Source organism: Gobio gobio (assembly GCF_949357685.1).
Source record: "Gobio gobio genome assembly, chromosome: 17".
In the NCBI taxonomy this organism is placed as follows: Eukaryota; Metazoa; Chordata; class Actinopteri; order Cypriniformes; family Gobionidae; genus Gobio; species Gobio gobio.
The window spans coordinates 10726776-10745400 of record NC_137110.1 but is presented as its reverse complement, the minus strand read 5'-3'; the positions used below and the strand labels follow the sequence as shown (position 1 = coordinate 10745400).

Sequence of the window (18625 nt, the reverse complement as noted above, 5' to 3'; positions counted from 1 at the left end):
ATGACTTTTCATCTCTAATATTTCACTGTGTGTCTTTAGTAAATTCTGACAGTAGTTTTTTAACACCAAAAGAGGGTTTCCGTGGTGCAAGCTGTTAGTAAATCTGGCCCTTATTATTTTTTGCAATGTTGGCATTCAGACAAATTAATCTTGTTTTCATGGATTTCTAGATCAAGATGTCAAAGGCTGAACAAAAACAATGCATGATAGAAATTACACTGGGGGAAAAAAAAGTATTTTTTTCTAAAGTTCCAGAAAAAAATATATGAAAATCCTACACTCTAAAAATAAAAGGTTCTATATGTCACCAAAAATGGTTCTTGGCTCGTAATCAGGGGAACCTTTTTTTAGTGCTATATAGCACCAATTTTGGTTCTTCAGTGGTTCTTCAGCGGTTCTTCAGAAGTGCTATATAGCACCTCAGTCAAAGAACCGGTGAAGAACCACTGAAGAACCTCTGAAGAACCGCTGAAGAACCACTGAAGCACCAAAATTGGTGCTATATAGCACTAAAAAATGTTCCCCTATGATTACGAGCCAAGAACCATTTTTGGTGCCATATAGAACCTTTTTTTTTTTAGAGTGTACAAACAAGATAAGAAACAAGATAAATTTACCTGACAGGCAACAATGCATAAAATATTAAGACTTTTTTTCAGAGATATCTTTAAGATATCTTTAATTATTTTTATATTTCTGCACTTAAACAAGTGAAAAAATCTTCTAAACTTAACTATGCACAGTTAAATATTTAGTTGCATTTTATTTATTTTTTTTCTCTACTAATCACAATCAGAACAAACCTCCCAGCAAACAATTTTGCATTTAAAAGACGCAGATAGCCGTCCAAACACAGCCCTAATGTCTAGGCTAAAACAAGGCAAAATTTAGGCTTTCAGTGAAAATGTAATAGACGTCTAACCATAGCCCAAGAATAGACTAGTCATCTAGAGCATGAACATGTCAAACAAAATGAAACCAAACACCTTGTAATCACTGTTGACTTTGCTTACATGATGGAATATCGTACATCTCGCAATTTATTTTGACAAAAACGTCATGTAACCAAATTCAAGGTTATTTTGGCTAGAAGTGGGTTACTCATAGCCGGACCATATCAGGTCTATAGTTATCCGAGACGGTGAAATGGTGACTATTGCTTGCTGGGCTGCGTCCCAACAATATTCTGTTTTACAGAATATTGACAGAGTTATTGACAGTACTTATAGCTAATTGTAGCTCTTGGCAGACTTGAAATGAGCTATAACTTTCCACCATGTCCAAAACATACAAAATGTTCTTATTATTTATCCTATGGTTGCACCGCTGTAAGGAAGAGGCCGTCTGAAGAGGCAGGTGCCCTTTTTAAAGGACCAATGTCCCCCACTCAATGCCAGTGCTCCATTTATTGCCGTTGTGGTGCTACAGTAACTATGCCAACTCAAATGGGCATTTGCATTCAAGCCACAGGTGCTCTTTTGATTGCACAGCTTGATATTCAGAAAGCTTAGCTGGAGAGAAGGAAGTGCAGAGGCCAGACAGCCTAAGATGGAAGGGCAGCAGCTATTCACCACAGAGGACCTGAGGAGACAGACCAAACACAGACTGTATCTAACAACCTGCCATATCTTAGCTTTGAAGGCAGATTTTTATTTAATGTCTTTTTATTTTTAAGTGTTGATGAAACGTGTGCAGACAACCTGTGTGGTGATTAACTGCAGTAAATTTCAGGTTGAGCTCAAAGTGGATTAGATCTCTTGTTGATGATTGATAATAACATCATGAAATAAACAAAAGTCACGTAGCCTACTGTACATACATACTGTATTTATTTAGGAAATAGGTTATATTGAGTGAATGAATAATAATGATCTAGCAAAGTGAAGTAGTTATTTAACATTCAGATACTGAATATGAATGTAGTTAATATTTAAACAGTGAATGGATCTATAAGGATGCGGTTATAATAATGAGCATAGGAAGTTATTAAACTAGGTTGAATGTCCCTTTATTCATTGTAAGTGTAACTAAATTATTAACAACATTATGATTGGAAATAAAATGTGCAAAATCATTTAAGCAAAGATTTCAATAGCATATTGAGACTATTTTCTAATATAAAAACCATGTCTCATTACACAGTCATTCTTGTTGAAACAACTCAAAAGCAAAAATCCATTTAAAGGTTTGGGGTCTGTAATATGTTTTTAATCGAAAACACAGTAAAACAGTAATATTGTGAAATATTATTACAATTTACATTTAAAATTATTTTTTTTTCTATTTTCTATTATTCCAGTGATGGTAAAGCAAAATTTTCAGCATAATTTATCCAGTCTTCAGGGTCACATGATCATTCAGAGTTAAAAACTGATGTGATGCAAAAGAACAGCATTTATTTGAAATAGATTTTGTTTTTTGTAACAATATAAAAGTCTTTACTGTCTCTTTTAATCAATTTATTAAATATGTCTTTGATAAAAGTACGAAGCCCCTAAAGAAACATGGTGATGGAAAAATATATTTCAATGCTTTTTCGTTTTCTTGCAAATGTTTTGTGTTTTTGCATTCCATATGACAACTTTTGCAAAGTGGTCTGTGAGTGAATGCAAAGTTTCTTGGGGAATGAAAAACATTTGCAAAAAAATGCAAAAGCATTCAAATATATTTTTTCCTCCCATCTCATATTTTTTCCATCACCATGTCCCTTTAGGTGCTCCATAATATGGAAGCTTATTTCCGCCACAGAATAAAACATTTTAAAAGATGATTGCGACCTTTTTATCTCACGATTGTGACTTTTTTTCTCAGAAGACTTTATAACATGCAATTGCTATATATAAGTCAGAATTGCGAGATATAAAATCAGAATTGTGAGATATAAAGTCAGAATTGCGAGATATAAAGTCAGAATTGCGAGTTATAAAGTCACAATTGCGAGATATAAAGTCAGAAATGTGATATAAACTCAGAATTGCAAGATATAAAGTCAGAATTGCGAGTTATAAAGTCAGAATTTCTAGATATTAAGTCAGAATTGCGAGATATAAAGTCAGAATTGTGAGATATAAAGTCAGAATTGCGAGATATAAAGTAGAATTGCGAGTTATAAAGTCACAATTGCGAGATATAAAGTCAGAAATGTGATATAAACTCAGAATTGCAAGATATAAAGTCAGAATTGCGAGTTATAAAGTCAGAATTGCGAGATATAAAGTCAGAATTGCGAGTTATAAAGTCAGAATTGCTAGATATAAAGTCAGAATTGCGAGATATAAAGTCAGAATTGCAAGATATAAAGTCAGAATTGCAAGATATAAAGTCAGAATTGCGAGATATAAAGTCAGAATTGCGAGATATAAAGTCAGAATTGCGAGATATAAAGTCAGAATTGCGAGATATAAAGTCAGAATTGCGAGATATAAAGTCAGAATTGCGAGTTATAAAGTAAGAATTGCGAGATATAAAGTCAGAATTGCGAGATATAAAGTCAGAATTGCGAGTTATAAAGTCAGAATTGCGAGTTATAAAGTCACAATTGCGAGATATAAAGTTAGAATTGTGATATAAAGTCAGAATTGCAAGATATAAAGTCAGAATTGCGAGTTATAAAGTCAGAATTGCTAGATATTAAGTCAGAATTGCGAGTTATAAAGTCAGAATTGCGAGATATAAAGTCACAATTGTGATATAAAGTCAGAATTGCGAGATATAAAGTCAGAATTGCGAGTTATAAAGTCAGAATTGCTAGATATAAAGTCAGAATTGCGAGATATAAAGTCAGAATTGCAAGATATAAAGTCAGAATTGCGCGATATAAAGTCAGAATTGCGAGATATAAAGTCAGAATTGCGAGTTATAAAGTCAGAATTGCTAGATATAAAGTCAGAATTGCGAGATATAAAGTCAGAATTGCAAGATATAAAGTCAGAATTGCAAGATATAAAGTCAGAATTGCGAGATATAAAGTCAGAATTGCGAGATATAAAGTCAGAATTGCGAGATATAAAGTCAGAATTGCGAGTTATAAAGTCAGAATTGCTAGATATAAAGTCAGAATTGCGAGATATAAAGTCAGAATTGCAAGATATAAAGTCAGAATTGCGCGATATAAAGTCAGAATTGCGAGATATAAAGTCAGAATTGCGAGTTATAAAGTCAGAATTGCTAGATATAAAGTCAGAATTGCGAGATATAAAGTCAGAATTGCAAGATATAAAGTCAGAATTGCAAGATATAAAGTCAGAATTGCGAGATATAAAGTCAGAATTGCGAGATATAAAGTCAGAATTGCGAGATATAAAGTCAGAATTGCGAGATATAAAGTCAGAATTGCGAGTTATAAAGTAAGAATTGCGAGATATAAAGTCAGAATTGCGAGATATAAAGTCAGAATTGCGAGTTATAAAGTCAGAATTGCGAGTTATAAAGTCACAATTGCGAGATATAAAGTTAGAATTGTGATATAAAGTCAGAATTGCAAGATATAAAGTCAGAATTGCGAGTTATAAAGTCAGAATTGCTAGATATTAAGTCAGAATTGCGAGTTATAAAGTCAGAATTGCGAGATATAAAGTCACAATTGTGATATAAAGTCAGAATTGCGAGATATAAAGTCAGAATTGTGAGTTATAAAGTCAGAATTGTGAGTTATAAAGTCAGAATTGTGAGTTATAAAGTCAGAATTGCGAGATATAAAGTCAGAATTGCGAGACAAAGTCTCGTCTTTTTTTCAGTCAGAATTGCGTGATATAGTCAGAATTGCGAGAAAAGTGAGAATTGCGATTTATATCTCGCAATTAAGACTATATATCGCAATTCTTACTGAAAAAAAGTCAGAATTGTGAGATAAAAAGACGCAATTACCTTTCTGTGGCGGAAACAAGCTTCCATACCGTAAAGTATTAATTCCTTTAAAAAAAACGTATTGTCCCCAAACTTTTAAACATGAGTGCATATCAAGAGTGGGAACACATTTGTTTGCATTTTGTTGTGTGATTATGTCTTGTGATCGCACACTGTAGAAAAGCAGTAAAGAAGTGGAGTGCATGTCTGACAGTCTGTGCTAGAGAACATTTATTGCTTTATTTTTAACGTTTACATTTGAAGAAGAAGGAAAAAAAAGGTTCCAGCAGAAGATCACCTCTTATTAAATTTCCCACTATAATTAACTGTGAATAAATAGTCATGCTGTAGATGCTTCTTTTTTATTATATTTATCCCCTTGTAAATTATTCCATGAAAGGGGTGGGGGCAAAATCATCCATGACGAAAAGTGATGGGGACATGTCCTCACCGCAAATGACACCTAAATGCGGAATACTGTAAGTGTGCTACTCCTCGCTCTAAATGCTTCATTAATTCCCGTCGTTCAAAGGACACACAAAAGGGAAAGTGAAAAAAGGTAGCATCTCCCCCAGCGTGAGGAGGCAGGGCCCTCACCCCAGGCAAACACGCCTGGACACTTCCATTAGCTTGATGATGTGGGAGGGTAATTCTTTTTTGTCCTCGTCAAGGTTAGAGACCTGTAAAAAAGAATTTCATTCACTCAAAGAGAACGTACAGGTGAGTTTCATTGGGAAAGTTTGAATGAGAGCGTGTACAATAGAAAGCACAATTCATTTCCCTGTGAAGGGGCTGACATGTTTCTGAGAGCTTGTTTATTCATTTAAGAAATGATACATTTCACTAGAGTAATTACAACAACATGGGGTAATTAGGGAGGTGGATTGGTGTCTTGGCAGCAGTCAACCGAAACAACAGACCTAGCCACACTGCCATGCGTGTTACGGGCCTGCCAAAAGGAGGACGTCATGTTGACACGGTTCCTGCTACAAGAGGGGAAATGAAAGCTGTTCCTCTGGCACGTGTTTACGTTGCCGAACTAATGAGCTCGGTGTGGGAAGTTGCTGAAAATAAATGAATGGCGTGCATTAGAGATAATGTGGACCTGATGCGTTCACACCTGTTTTACAATCCCGATTCATGTTCCAGATTGTGGACTATGAGCTGTTTGTGACTCTTCTTGTTCTTTCTCCTAGAGAGAATTATTCGACATGGCCCAGTGTTCACGCAAGAGCCCAGTGACAGCGTTTTCCCTTTAAGTGCAGAGGACAACAAGATATTTATTAACTGCAAAGCCAAGGGAAGCCCAGAGCCACATTACAAGTATGACCATTTTCCTCAATATCCTCTCAATATATAGTGGAATCCAAAAGTCTGAGACCATATAGATTTTTTCATTTTTTTTCATTTTCACCTGGAATAAATAACGTTTTCGGATTTTGAAACATTAAAACAGAAAATAATTAAATTAAATAAAATTTACTAGACATTGACTTTCCAAGGCCATATTTTCTTGCTCTTTAGAACATAATTAAATCATACTGATAAATATGAATCATTGAGGCTGTAAGTAAAACATAAATATATATATATATATATATATATATATATATATATATATATATATATATATATATATATATATATATATATATATATATATATATATATATATATATATATATATTTACAAATAAATCTTTGTTGGTTACTTTGCTTTGATATTATTTTTGAGTAGCTCACATATTTTGTATAATTATATTTCGCACTTCTTATCCTGAGTAATCTAGACAAGGCTTTGTAGACATGCGCATTCCCAGCATACTATTTAAGTTACATTTACTTAAAATATTTACTGCTGGATTTGGCTGATGCAATAAACCCTTTTCACATGGTGACGACATATTTTTCCATACTGCAACATAAATCTAGCAATATTTCTCATATTTTAGGGTTATTTTATAACAGTGTTGTCTACATCAGGTGTGACCGTTGTTGTTTCGAGGATGTTTGCTGCTTGATCAATATTTAAATGAACATTTTGTCACAACTTCATTTTATTGTGTACAATCTACTTTTTACTTTAATTGGAAGAGAAAATGTTGAATGTATTTATCTTTGTGTGTTTTTAAGCAAGATAAATGAAGTAGAAGGCTTGTTATTATTGTTTAATGTTCTATTGAGTCGGGATGTAAACACATTCTTGTCATGTTGGAGTTTTGTGAGGTTACCGTGGTGCTTATTACATGAAATGGTGAACAATGAAATAGAGTGTGAAACAGTGAAATAGAACTAATGCATGTTGTATAAGTGTATTCACTTGAGTTATTTTTACATCTAATTTTATTGGCGCTTACTCAGTTGAATTATGTTTCTGCTACACAAAGTATTTGAGTTGTGTTTACAAGGAAAATTGAGTTGAAATTACTTAAGGGTGCATGAAGATATGTAAAGTCTATTTGGCCGAACACAAATTAAATTAGTTCAAAATACTTAGAAGTCTGCCATTTTTTTGCGTAAAAAAAACAAGGCGATATTTATTTTACAGTGGATGACCCAATTTTTCATTTCCGCTTTTGACTGAAATTGTAAATACTATTAAATTAAAAATGATACACATTACATTTATAATGAATTATTTTGTCACAAGTGTTTTCAGACTTGTTTTCATTTTAACATTTTAATATAATATTACATCATTCATTAATATTTTATGGGTTTTTTTATGTTTTCATTTTCAATTTTGACTTAAATTTTATTTTAAGTTTTAGTAATTCTGTTGCGTTTTGTAATTTTTACAGTATGTATTTCAAATTTTTTTTTAACATTTTTATTTCAGTAATTTTAGCAATTCCACCTATTTTTTAGTTAGAAAATTAGAAATTGTTCTTTTCTATCTAATACTTATATACTCATATACAGTATTGTTTTATTTCAGGTTTATTTCAATTAACTAACTTGTTTTTAATAGGTTTTTTTTGTAATAATAGTTTTTGTTAGTGATAACAACACTGCTTTTGAGCTCATTGATTTTTATTTTTTTATTTTTTCTGAAGGAACTGGATTAAAACCATTTCTAAGTATTTATATATGCCTACATTTCTTCTCATCATCATTATCCTGTGCTAACTCCGCCTGTTTTCATTTTCAGGTGGAAATTCAACGGGAAAGATCTTGACATTGACATGGACTTCAACTACAGTCTTGTTGAGGGAAACCTTTTAATCAGTAAGCCTCAGGCAACTAACCACGGCGGCGTTTACCAGTGTATCGCCACTAATGCATTTGGAACCATTCTGAGCCGAGAGGCTAAAGTGGAGTTCGCATGTAAGTGACAATTAAACTGTATGTTTTGTATATGTGAATTTTTGAAAATAGCTTTTGACAGTCTCCTCAACACTTGATTACTATAACTTTGACTACGCTGTCTGTATATGTAAGCTTTGGAAGCATAAATGCATAATAGGTAAAATGGCCGCTATGTTATCTTTCATATTTCATGTTGTCATTTGGTCCATTAGTGGGTAAGATATACTTTCTTCCCGGGATGTGGCAGGCTTTTAAACTGACAACTACATTTTCCTATCTGGAAGATTCCATCAGGAGATGTCCAGTGGTACTAACTGAAATGTTGCCTGTCATGGTAAATTGAAAAAAGGACTTAAATCAACAGATATCATAACACAGAAAGTCTGCCTAGTTCACTTCGTGTGTGTACATGTGAACACATTGTTCATTTGAAATTTCTCAAGTAGATGTGTCTTTTCAGGGCTTGAGTGATGCAGAAAATTGTTCTAGGGCTAATTGGTGGCGCTTCACTGACAAAATTGGCATACACATTGGGAAAAAGCATTTTCCCAATGATTAGCCATCAATTCTGAAGTCTTGAGGAATCTTTTTTTTTTCTGGTCTCGACTTATGAGGAAACGCTTTTCATTATGCATTTTTCATTATGCTTTTTTCCTGTTTATGCATTTGGCAGACACTTTTATCCAAAGCAACTTGCATTGCATTAAAGGTATAGAGGGAATCAAACCACTTACAATCTCTACTGTTTAAGCTTCAAGAACAACTGGCACAAAACACATTTAAAAAATATCTTTAAACCACATATTTTAGAGTTCAAGGGCACATTTTCCTTTAGTTTCATCCATGAAATATAGATCTGACAATACATAATTAACAGTTACCTTGACAACCACATATTTACAGAAATCCACACATACACCTTGTCAGAACGTGTTAGTTGCATTTCATATAGCTTCGTGTAAACATTTTATTTATTTATTTTTTACCTCCCTTGCAAATTCTTACCTCATTCAACCTTTTTTCTTGATTTAAGCGTTAAACTCACTCAATTCTAATATGTTTTTCTTGTCTATTGGTTCCGTACAGTCCTACAGTACATTCATGAGGCTGGAGGGCTGAAATTTGATTAAACACCACAGCTTTAGCCCAGTGTGGGATGTCATTTTCGCCTGTCCCTTCCTGTGCTGTAGAGTGGCATTTCTAAAGGTCCCTGCTCTCTGAGTCGTCTGTTGCACGTCTGAGCGATGACACTGCCTTTAATGAAAAGTAATGGCGATCCCATTATTTTGTTTTTGCAGACCTGCAGAATTTCAGCAGCAAGGCCAGAAGTCCAGTATTAGTGAGGGAAGGACAGGCTGTTGTGCTCCTGTGCGGTCCGCCACCCCACTTTGGAGGTACATTTTATTGTATTCTGTATGAATTTGAATGTTATTTTCTTATGCGCATCAGGTTTTCTTTGCATACAAATACACAAAGCCCCTATTCTTTGGACTTATCGCTACTTTTCCACTTTCCAATAGGGACTTTCATACAAAGCGAGAGTGACAATTGGTTGCGAAACCTGTTGACCTCTTTCCACAGCACGTTTTTTTATCAGTTCGGGCACTGTTTAGCCTGTGGAATAATGCCAAGCAAATCCAAGGTCAGAAATGCACCGCAAGTGCCAATTCGGTGCTAGCGAGGTCAAAAAAAAACTAATTCAGCTCTGCTCACTTATTATGTATGGTGCATGTTGGTTCAGACTGTGTCTTAATCATCTCATATTGTGAGCAAATCAAGCTTTCAAATGACCGGGGCACAATGGCTCACTCTGGAGCTCCCGTTCTTGCATTCATGCACCAGCCTCGTGGCATTTAGCTCCCCCTCCTTCTTCTTAATGGCACTTGTGCCCTTGTGGTCATTTGGAAAGGTTATTTTCTTAAGCCTTGGCCTTCTGTTGAAAGGTAATAAAGGCATGCGGTGGCTGGTTTAAAGCGACATGTCTCTTTATCCCCTAGTCCAGCTGTGCACCTCTTCTGTGTCTGTATGCAGCTGATTAGCAGCCCCTCACGCACACATGCGCCAGAGGTGCAATTTCACGCCACCGCACCGGCGTTCTGTCATTCCACCACATTTCCAGTCGAATCAATGGCCTTAAGTGCCCCATACCTTCCCCACTCTCCGCCACCACCCTCCATCTTCTATTTCCCTTCCCCCGTTCTCCCGCCACACCACCCTTGACTGTTTGCCACATTCCGTAATCCGAGGCTCTGTTGTATGGATAATACTTCATGTGACTTTATACAATGGTTAGATACTGCAGCTCAGTCCTGGAAGTGATTTTTGGCATTCCCATTCATCCCAAAGGCAGTTGCTGGGCATGAAGCAAGACCCAGAAGGGCGCCATTTGAAATCTGTCTTTTGCTCTCGGGAATCATTTTACTCTGGTGCATGAGAAATAGGTACATCATTTATATATGAATATTTTGGCATATATTTTGGTATATATTACCATTCAAAAGTTTGGAGTCTAAAGTCTCTTGTGCTCAAAAAAATATTATCTCATGCTCACAAAGACTGCATTTATTTGATCGAAATGCAGTAAGCACAGTAATATTGTGAAATATTATTACACTTCATTTTAAAATATAATTTATTTCTCTGATGGATTTTCAGCAGCCATTACTCCAGTCTCAAGTGTCCTAAAAGCTTTTAGAAATAATACAAATATGCTCATTATTATATACAGGTGTGCTGCTTAATATTTTTGTTAAAACTGAGACATTTTTTTCAAGGTTCTTTGATGAATATAAAGTTTAAAAGAACAGCATTTATAATATAATTAGTGCTGTCAAATTGATTCATCGAGATTAATCGCATTTATATAATATATGTATGTGTCTGTGTGCGTATATATATATATATATATATATATATATATATATATATATATATATATATATATATATATATATATATATATATTAGGGCTGTCAAAAGATTAATCGCGATTAATCGCATCCAAAATAAAAGTTTGTGTTTACATAATATATGTGTGTGTACTCTGTTAATTATTATTTATATATAAATACACACACAAGCATGTATATATTTAAGAAAAAAATATTATTTTTATATATAAAACATTTATATTTATATATAGATTATATAAATGTATATACAGTATATACATGCAAATATTTATTAAATATATACATGAATGTGTGTGTATTTATATATAAATAATAATTAACAGAGTACACACACATATATTACGTAAACACAAACTTTTATTATGGATGCGATTAATCGCGATAGCCCTAATATATATATATATATATATATATATATATATATATATATATATATATATATATATATATATATATATATATATATATATATATATATATATATATATATATATATATACACACACACACACACTCATGTTTGTTTTTGTGAAATGTGAGGCGATTCCATAGGCGAAATGGTTTTTATACCGTACAAACCGTATTTTCTATCCCCTTACACTGCCCCTGCCCCTAAACCTACCCATCACAGGAGACTATGCAGTTTACTTTCTGTGAAAAAAAACTCATTCTGTATGATTTATAAGCATTTTGAAAAGTGAGGACATGGGGAACGTCCTCATATTTCACCCTCTTTTTGTAATACCTATGTCATACCCATGTCATTATACACATTTGTGTCCTGATATTTCACAAAAACATGCCCACACACACACACACACATATATATATATATATATATATATTTGTGATTTTCTAAGGTTTTCAAGCGCAAACCTTAGAAAATCACCTTGCATGATTCATTTAAACATCCCATAAATTTTGCATCTGAAAGGGAAACTCCCACAAATGCATATGCAATAAGGTCAGCCGCAAAAATAACTGTCCGCGCCTTTTCAGCGCAAATTTTTCACTGCATGTCTTTAGTAAATCCTGACAGCAGTTTTTTAATGCCAAAAGAGGGTTTGCGCTGGCACAAGCTATTAGTAAATCTGTCCGTTAGAGGTCATTTTGTTTGCTTGTTTACTTTAGTGACTTTAATGTTGGTTAAATTACTGTTGGTCTTCTAATGTGGATAACTAACATTGAACTAGACCATGTGAATTTTAGCAACGGCTCTAAGAGTAAAAATTCAGCTATTTTTTTTACTGGAAAATAGCTCTGTTCATTGGTCTACTGTCACATGATTTCAGATTATAATGGCTGTAAATTTGGTTCCTAAGAGAGCAAAAGCCTTAAGCACAGTGTCCAGTAATGACGAGAGGTCGCCCACCTTGTCACTTCTCCATTTATAATGGTTTCAATTCACCTTTTTCTGTCTGGAAGCCAAATGGTTCTTTTTCTTGGTGCTGTAGACTTTTAGATATGCTGTTTGAACCTTAAATAGCCCTTATCAATCCACATTTCAGCCACTCTAACCCCATGTCTGCCCTCTAATAAATGCTGCTTAATTGTATACTTTCATACTTTATTCCATACAATGGCTTGCTGTGTGCTCTTATTCCTTTTTTCCCCTCTTTCTGTATTCCTGCCTTATTAAGAGAGTGAGAGGTGACATGAATGAATATAGATAAAATAAAAAAAAGGCTATTGACACAAAAGGAAAAAAATCAACAACAAAAAAAATTCCTGAAAAGCAAAATCAGTGAGTGAGCTGATTCGATTGGAGACATTAATTTGCTTTGTGTGGATTATAAAACACATGTTCTTAAGATTTTTGCTGTATTTACTTTGTTTGTTATTTTAGATGAGAAATGGGTTGTTTCAATCCATGTTTGGGTCAAATATGGACAACCCCAACCGTTGGGTTTAAAGAATTTAATTAAAAATATTAAACCAACAATTGGGTTTGTCCATATTTGACCCAAACATGGGTTGAAACAGCCCAGCATTTTTTAGAGTGTAGGTTTGTGTAAATTAAGAATATTGTTAATAGATCTACACATGACTTCTGTATTTAGTGTAGTTTTTAAATATACATTTTTATAAAGTTTTTTATTAAAAAAAAGAAATTTTTTGGTGGCTTTGTGCCTTTTTTATGGAACATTATTAGTTTGCTGTTGCTTGACTGTCAAAATTGGTGTAACCTTGTTATATACAAACTCTTTTCCCACAGCTGAGCTCTAACAAGCTTCATCCACAAATAGTTTTTAAATTCATATTTTGTATTTCATAAGGCATCAAGCTGTACACTAAGTATGGCATGCAGGATATTCACTGTCAAGACATTTTTACATACATAAAAATACATATATACTTAGTGTTTCTTAAAAAGAATGGTAAGAGTTGGCATAACAATAATTTAGTAATGTCATCTGACTATTTTGTCCTCAGAAATCAGATATTCCTGGATATTTAATGGCCGCCCCAGTGTTGCTGTTGGGGACAACCGACGCTTTGTGTCCCAGAGGACTGGAAACTTGTATATTGCTAAAGTAGAGACGTCAGACTTGGGCAACTACACATGTGTGGTGAGGAATGTGATGACCAACACAACGGTCTACAGTTCCCCAACTCCAGTGGTGCTACGTCGGGACGGTGAGTAGCCTGGAGGAACTGCTAACAGTGATGAATCAGTAGTTTTGAGCGTGACAGTGTTTGCTTTGCTGCCACTCAGAGACATAGCATTTGTGTATTCATAGTCTCTGAGCCATGTTCAGCCAACTGTGTGTGTGAGAGAGAGAGAGAGAGAGAGAGAGAGAGAGAGAGAGAGAGAGAGAGAGAGAGAAGGAAGGAAGAAGAAAAAATTTTGCATTAAGAAACTCACACACACATACCCCGGAAGGCTCAACATCACCAGTCATTAATGTCTGTTTAATATTCACCCAGACAAGGTATATGAAGTAGGGCGGAGAGGTTTTGAATATTTTCAGTTAATGTGAATATTGAATATTTTTATCTATGAATATTTTGGGCTCAAGTCCACTCTTACTACTTTACTAATTCTTATTTCTTACTTTTCCTTGTGTTTGATCTACATTCCCCGCTGAAAAGACCATTTTAGGCCAGCATAAATTTACATGATTTTCTAGTTTGTGCTAGTCAATCAGCTGGTCCTCCATCGTGATCTTTTTTTGCTAAAGCTGGTTGAAAACACTTTTGCTAAAGCTGTTTTTTTGCTAAAGCTTGTTGGCTAAGCAATGTTAATGTGAAATCTCATTCTGTTAAACCTACCGTTTGTAATTTAGGTAGTCATATGGGACAGGCCTTAAGGATTGATCAGCATGTAAATTCTTCGGTTAGGGCCCGAGCACCGATAGTGTGAGGACTCTATTGGAATCGCTCGGTCTATCATTCTTCTTCTCTGAAATGAATTGCATAAGGGCCTAAACATGCTCGAAAACTCATGAAACTTTGCACATGCGTCAGGAGTGGTGAAAATGTACATCTGATATGGGTTTCAGAATTATGGGGGGGGGGGGGGGGGGCAAAATGGATAGCGGCACCTACAAAATTTCAACAAAGCGTCCCTCCCGCTACGTTGCACATACAAGTATGAAATTCAGTAGACACATGTAACAGCCCAATACCTACAAAAAAGCCCCTGGGAGAAAAATCTGAAAACCCAACAGGGAGTGAGATATTTTGCATTTTCTCTGCAGAAGTTTTGCAGTTTTTGCCATTTCCAAAACTTCAGTACTGACACTTTGAAATAAAAGACAGGGAAAGTAATAAAGGGCATTGCTAACAACACATCCAGCCAGCCACCTACGTTTCTCATAACAAGCGCGTGAAGCTCCAAGTGCAGCTTCATCCTCTGTCACTGGCCTGCTGCTGGATTTGTAAATCGCGTTGGTCCGGGATCCTTTATCCTTTTGTTTCTTCAGCGAACGCCTTGTGAAAGAATTTGGTTTAACTGCTGCCATCTCTACGAAAGTGATCAAGGTTTTGGCGGAGTCGGAGTGACTTGGTCGCCCGCGCACTTTCGCTTTAGTTGCCAAGAGCGTAAAGTTGAATGACCGGTGACGAGAACCAATCAGATTGGATAAAATAACACGCATCCAATTCTGATTCACCAGGGACGCAACAACCTGCGTCCGGAGGAGGATCTTTAAGAACCAATTAGAGACCAGCTTCAGGTCACATGCTGCCCGTATATTTTTATACTCAGATAGACATCAATTTGTCCGGCGTCCCTCGCGCATGAAACCGCATGAAACATATTGAAGAACATATAAAATAGTTAACCAACCGATCAAAGCCAGTTTATATTAAATTCTGAGGCTCTTACTAATAGCCGGCACATCGTATGAGTAAACTATTTTATTTTTATTTCATTTTTATATAATTTTTGTGTATTGTATATTTCTGGAATTTTGCTGGGGGCGGCGCCCCAGCGCCCTCTATTGCATCTGTAGTGGTGTCCGAAACCATAGTGGACGTTATTGAGTGCACTCATTCAATCCCACATTGCACCGCTATAACGAGTGTACAGCCGATGTACAAACAGCGGCTGTCCGAATTTGCTCACTAATTTTCATTCACTCCTTCAAGTGAACTGTATTAGTGGACTAAAGTAGGGAATAGTGATTGAGGGTTTAGGGGGGCAATTTCGGATTTGGCCATGGTCTTAAAGTAATGAATATGACAAGTTTTCATGACATTTTCATCAAAAGACAAACCTATGACTCAAAAAAATTAAAACAACTTGTAAACTGAATAGTGTTGTCAACCTAGTTAAAAGCCTTGTGAGAGCAGCAGCATCCAGAGCACTACATATTCTGGTGACCAGCCATTCTTTTTTCAGCAGGGTTTCTTGGCAAGCTGCATGTGTTGTGAACTTGTTTATATGCCTTGTTTGCACATCAAGTGATATACTATCAATAGTTTAATTTGAATTGAAGTGAATTGCTTTCACCCTAAAAGACTTGTGCTTGCTTATATTTTACAGCTGTGATGGGTGAATATGAGCCAAAGATTGAGGTCCAGTTTGAAAAAATGCACCACGTTGCCAAAGGATCATCGGTTCGGCTGGAGTGTTTCGCTTTAGGAAAGTAGGTCTCTACTTTACTAACAGATGGAATCCTTGCCCCTAGAGGGTTGCCTTGCTTAACTGGGGATTGCCACACTTGGCACATAGTACATCTTAGCAGTTTATTTAAGAGAAATGTCTCAGAAATCTACAGGATACTTTAATCTTTGTGAAGTACTAGGAAGCAGATGGAGGGGGTCGGCCATTATTTTTAAAAACAGCTGCAGACTGTGAGCCAGGGGTGGGGCAGAGTGCTGGCTTTGGATTGTCCAGAGGTAATGTGTTAAGGGATGCTGGGATACTGGAGGTTGATCGAGTACAGAACAGATATGCTGCCAGGCCATGTTTTTTTTTTTAAATTTAATAAAACTTCACTACCGTTCAAAGGTTTGGGGTCAGTCCGATTTTTATTTTTATTTTTACCAAGGCTGAATTTGTCTGATTTAAAAAAAACAGCAACAAACATTAATATTGTTAAATATTATTACGATTTTAAATAACTTTTTTCTATGGGAAGCTTGTTTCTGCCACAGAATAAAAAAAATGTAAAGGTAATTGTGGCTTTTTATCTCACAATTCTGACTTTTTTTTCTCGCGATTCAGAATTTTATGATATAAAGTCTCGCAATTCTGACTTTATAACACACAATTGCGAGATATAAAGTCAGTCTTTTTTCCCCTCAGAATTGGGGAAAATATTGTGAGATATAAACTTGTAGTTGTGATAAAAAAGTCAGAATTGCAAGCTTAAATAAATTCTGACTTTATAACTCACAATTCTGACTTTATAACTCGCAATTGTGCATTTATATCACGCAATTCTGAGAAAAAAAAAAGGTTTTAAAATGTTTTATTCTGTGGCTGAAATAAGCTTCAATAGTTTTCTATTTGAATATATATTCCAGTCTTCAGTGTCACATGATACTTCAGAAAACATTCTAATATACTGATTTGCTGCGCAACATTTTTTACGCATTATTATCAATTTGGAAAACAGTATTTTTATGAAAACCATGATGATGATTTTTTTTCAGATGAATAAAAAAGTTCAAAAGAACATTTATTTGAAATATAAATCTTTTGTAACATTATAAATCTTTAATGTCACTTTTGATCAAAGTAATGCTTCCTTGCATTACATTGATAAATAAAAGTACTAATTTCTAAAAAATATTTATCTTACTGACCAAAAACTGTTGTGTATTTAGCATCAATTTTATTGATGGCTGAAAAATTTACTTAGCCAAAGTGTTAAATAAACAAACATGCATGGGATTGGGGAATATGTCATACTTTGCGAATGATGCGTATTATAATAGTGCACGAATGGATGTTGAGTCACGTGTTATTCAAAGAAGTTGACTAACTAGTGACATATTCTGTTTTGATGAATCATGTATAGCCTCCATAGATCATCTCTGCACAGTGTGATGTTAATATGGTCTCTTTTCTTGACTGTCCTCAGTCCAGTGCCTTCTATTTCCTGGAAGAGAGCGGATGGAAGCCCCTTCCCAGGGAAAATGAAGATAAATCACTCAAACGGTGTCCTAGAGATCCCTTATTTCCGTCCAGAAGATTCTGGACTTTATGAATGTGTGGCGGAAAACTCCAAAGGACGCAGTATTGCAAAAGGACGTCTTGTTTTTCAAAGTAAGGTCAAATACTGACTAAATGGTCAGATAGTTATTTCTGGATGATAAATAGGCTTTTTTGTTTTTTATATTTAGACAGATGTGTCCAAAGCATTGTGTGAGTATTTTTCACTATGTTTTTTTAATCTCTCCTATCCATGCAGCATTTTGTCTGCCATCACGATAACCGCAGGAGAATCAATAAGAGAAATTTAAATTTTTAATGAGTCAGATAACGGATCACACGGCAACCTGTGGTAAATAATAAATAATGAAAGAATAGATTTTATTGTCAATTGTCAAGGCAAGACTAATTAGAATGGCTATAGTAGGTGTTGTTTAGTCTGCCCAGAATACCCACAATATATGCACTGCAACAGTGCTCTTCAACAAAAATCCTCTAGAATTAATGTGCACAGAGTATCCTTATTTTTTATGGTTTATTATACACAATGCTTTCATCATTGTTGCAATGTATTGCAAGGGGAGAAAGTTCAGAGAGACAAACGTTATGTTAAGGCAGGATGCAGACCTCTGCATTTGTGTTATTTGAGTTCATTGTTGTTCACACAGATGTGGAACACCTGCAATGGTCGCAGACTCTATATGACGCAAACATGGCTATTGAGTCTGATCTTCACTGGGAGTGCAAGGCTAATGGAAAACCTCAACCTGTTTACAGATGGCTCAAGAATGGACAGCCTTTGGTCTCTCAGGTGATAATACTAACATCCCTTAACACATTTTACCTTTTCCCTGAAATGCTAAAATACGCTGGTCGTGTGCTGGAGTGGATATGTTGAAATGTGTGTATATTTTAAATTGTGGTCACAATCTGTACTGACAGTTTTGTTTAT

At 35.0% G+C, this 18625-nt stretch overlaps 1 protein-coding gene across 1 annotated transcript in view; it reads left to right on the top strand.

The window, feature by feature from the left end:
• The window catches only part of cntn6 (contactin 6), a 134746-nt gene that overhangs the window by 75300 nt on the left and 40821 nt on the right, over window positions 1-18625 (top strand). The window contains exons 3-9 of the mRNA XM_079841204.1: window positions 6042-6168; window positions 7997-8172; window positions 9453-9548; window positions 13500-13703; window positions 16057-16159; window positions 17603-17787; window positions 18342-18484. Of these exons, the coding sequence (XP_079697330.1) occupies window positions 6042-6168; window positions 7997-8172; window positions 9453-9548; window positions 13500-13703; window positions 16057-16159; window positions 17603-17787; window positions 18342-18484 (1034 nt within the window). The remainder of the gene's footprint in view (window positions 1-6041; window positions 6169-7996; window positions 8173-9452; window positions 9549-13499; window positions 13704-16056; window positions 16160-17602; window positions 17788-18341; window positions 18485-18625) is intronic.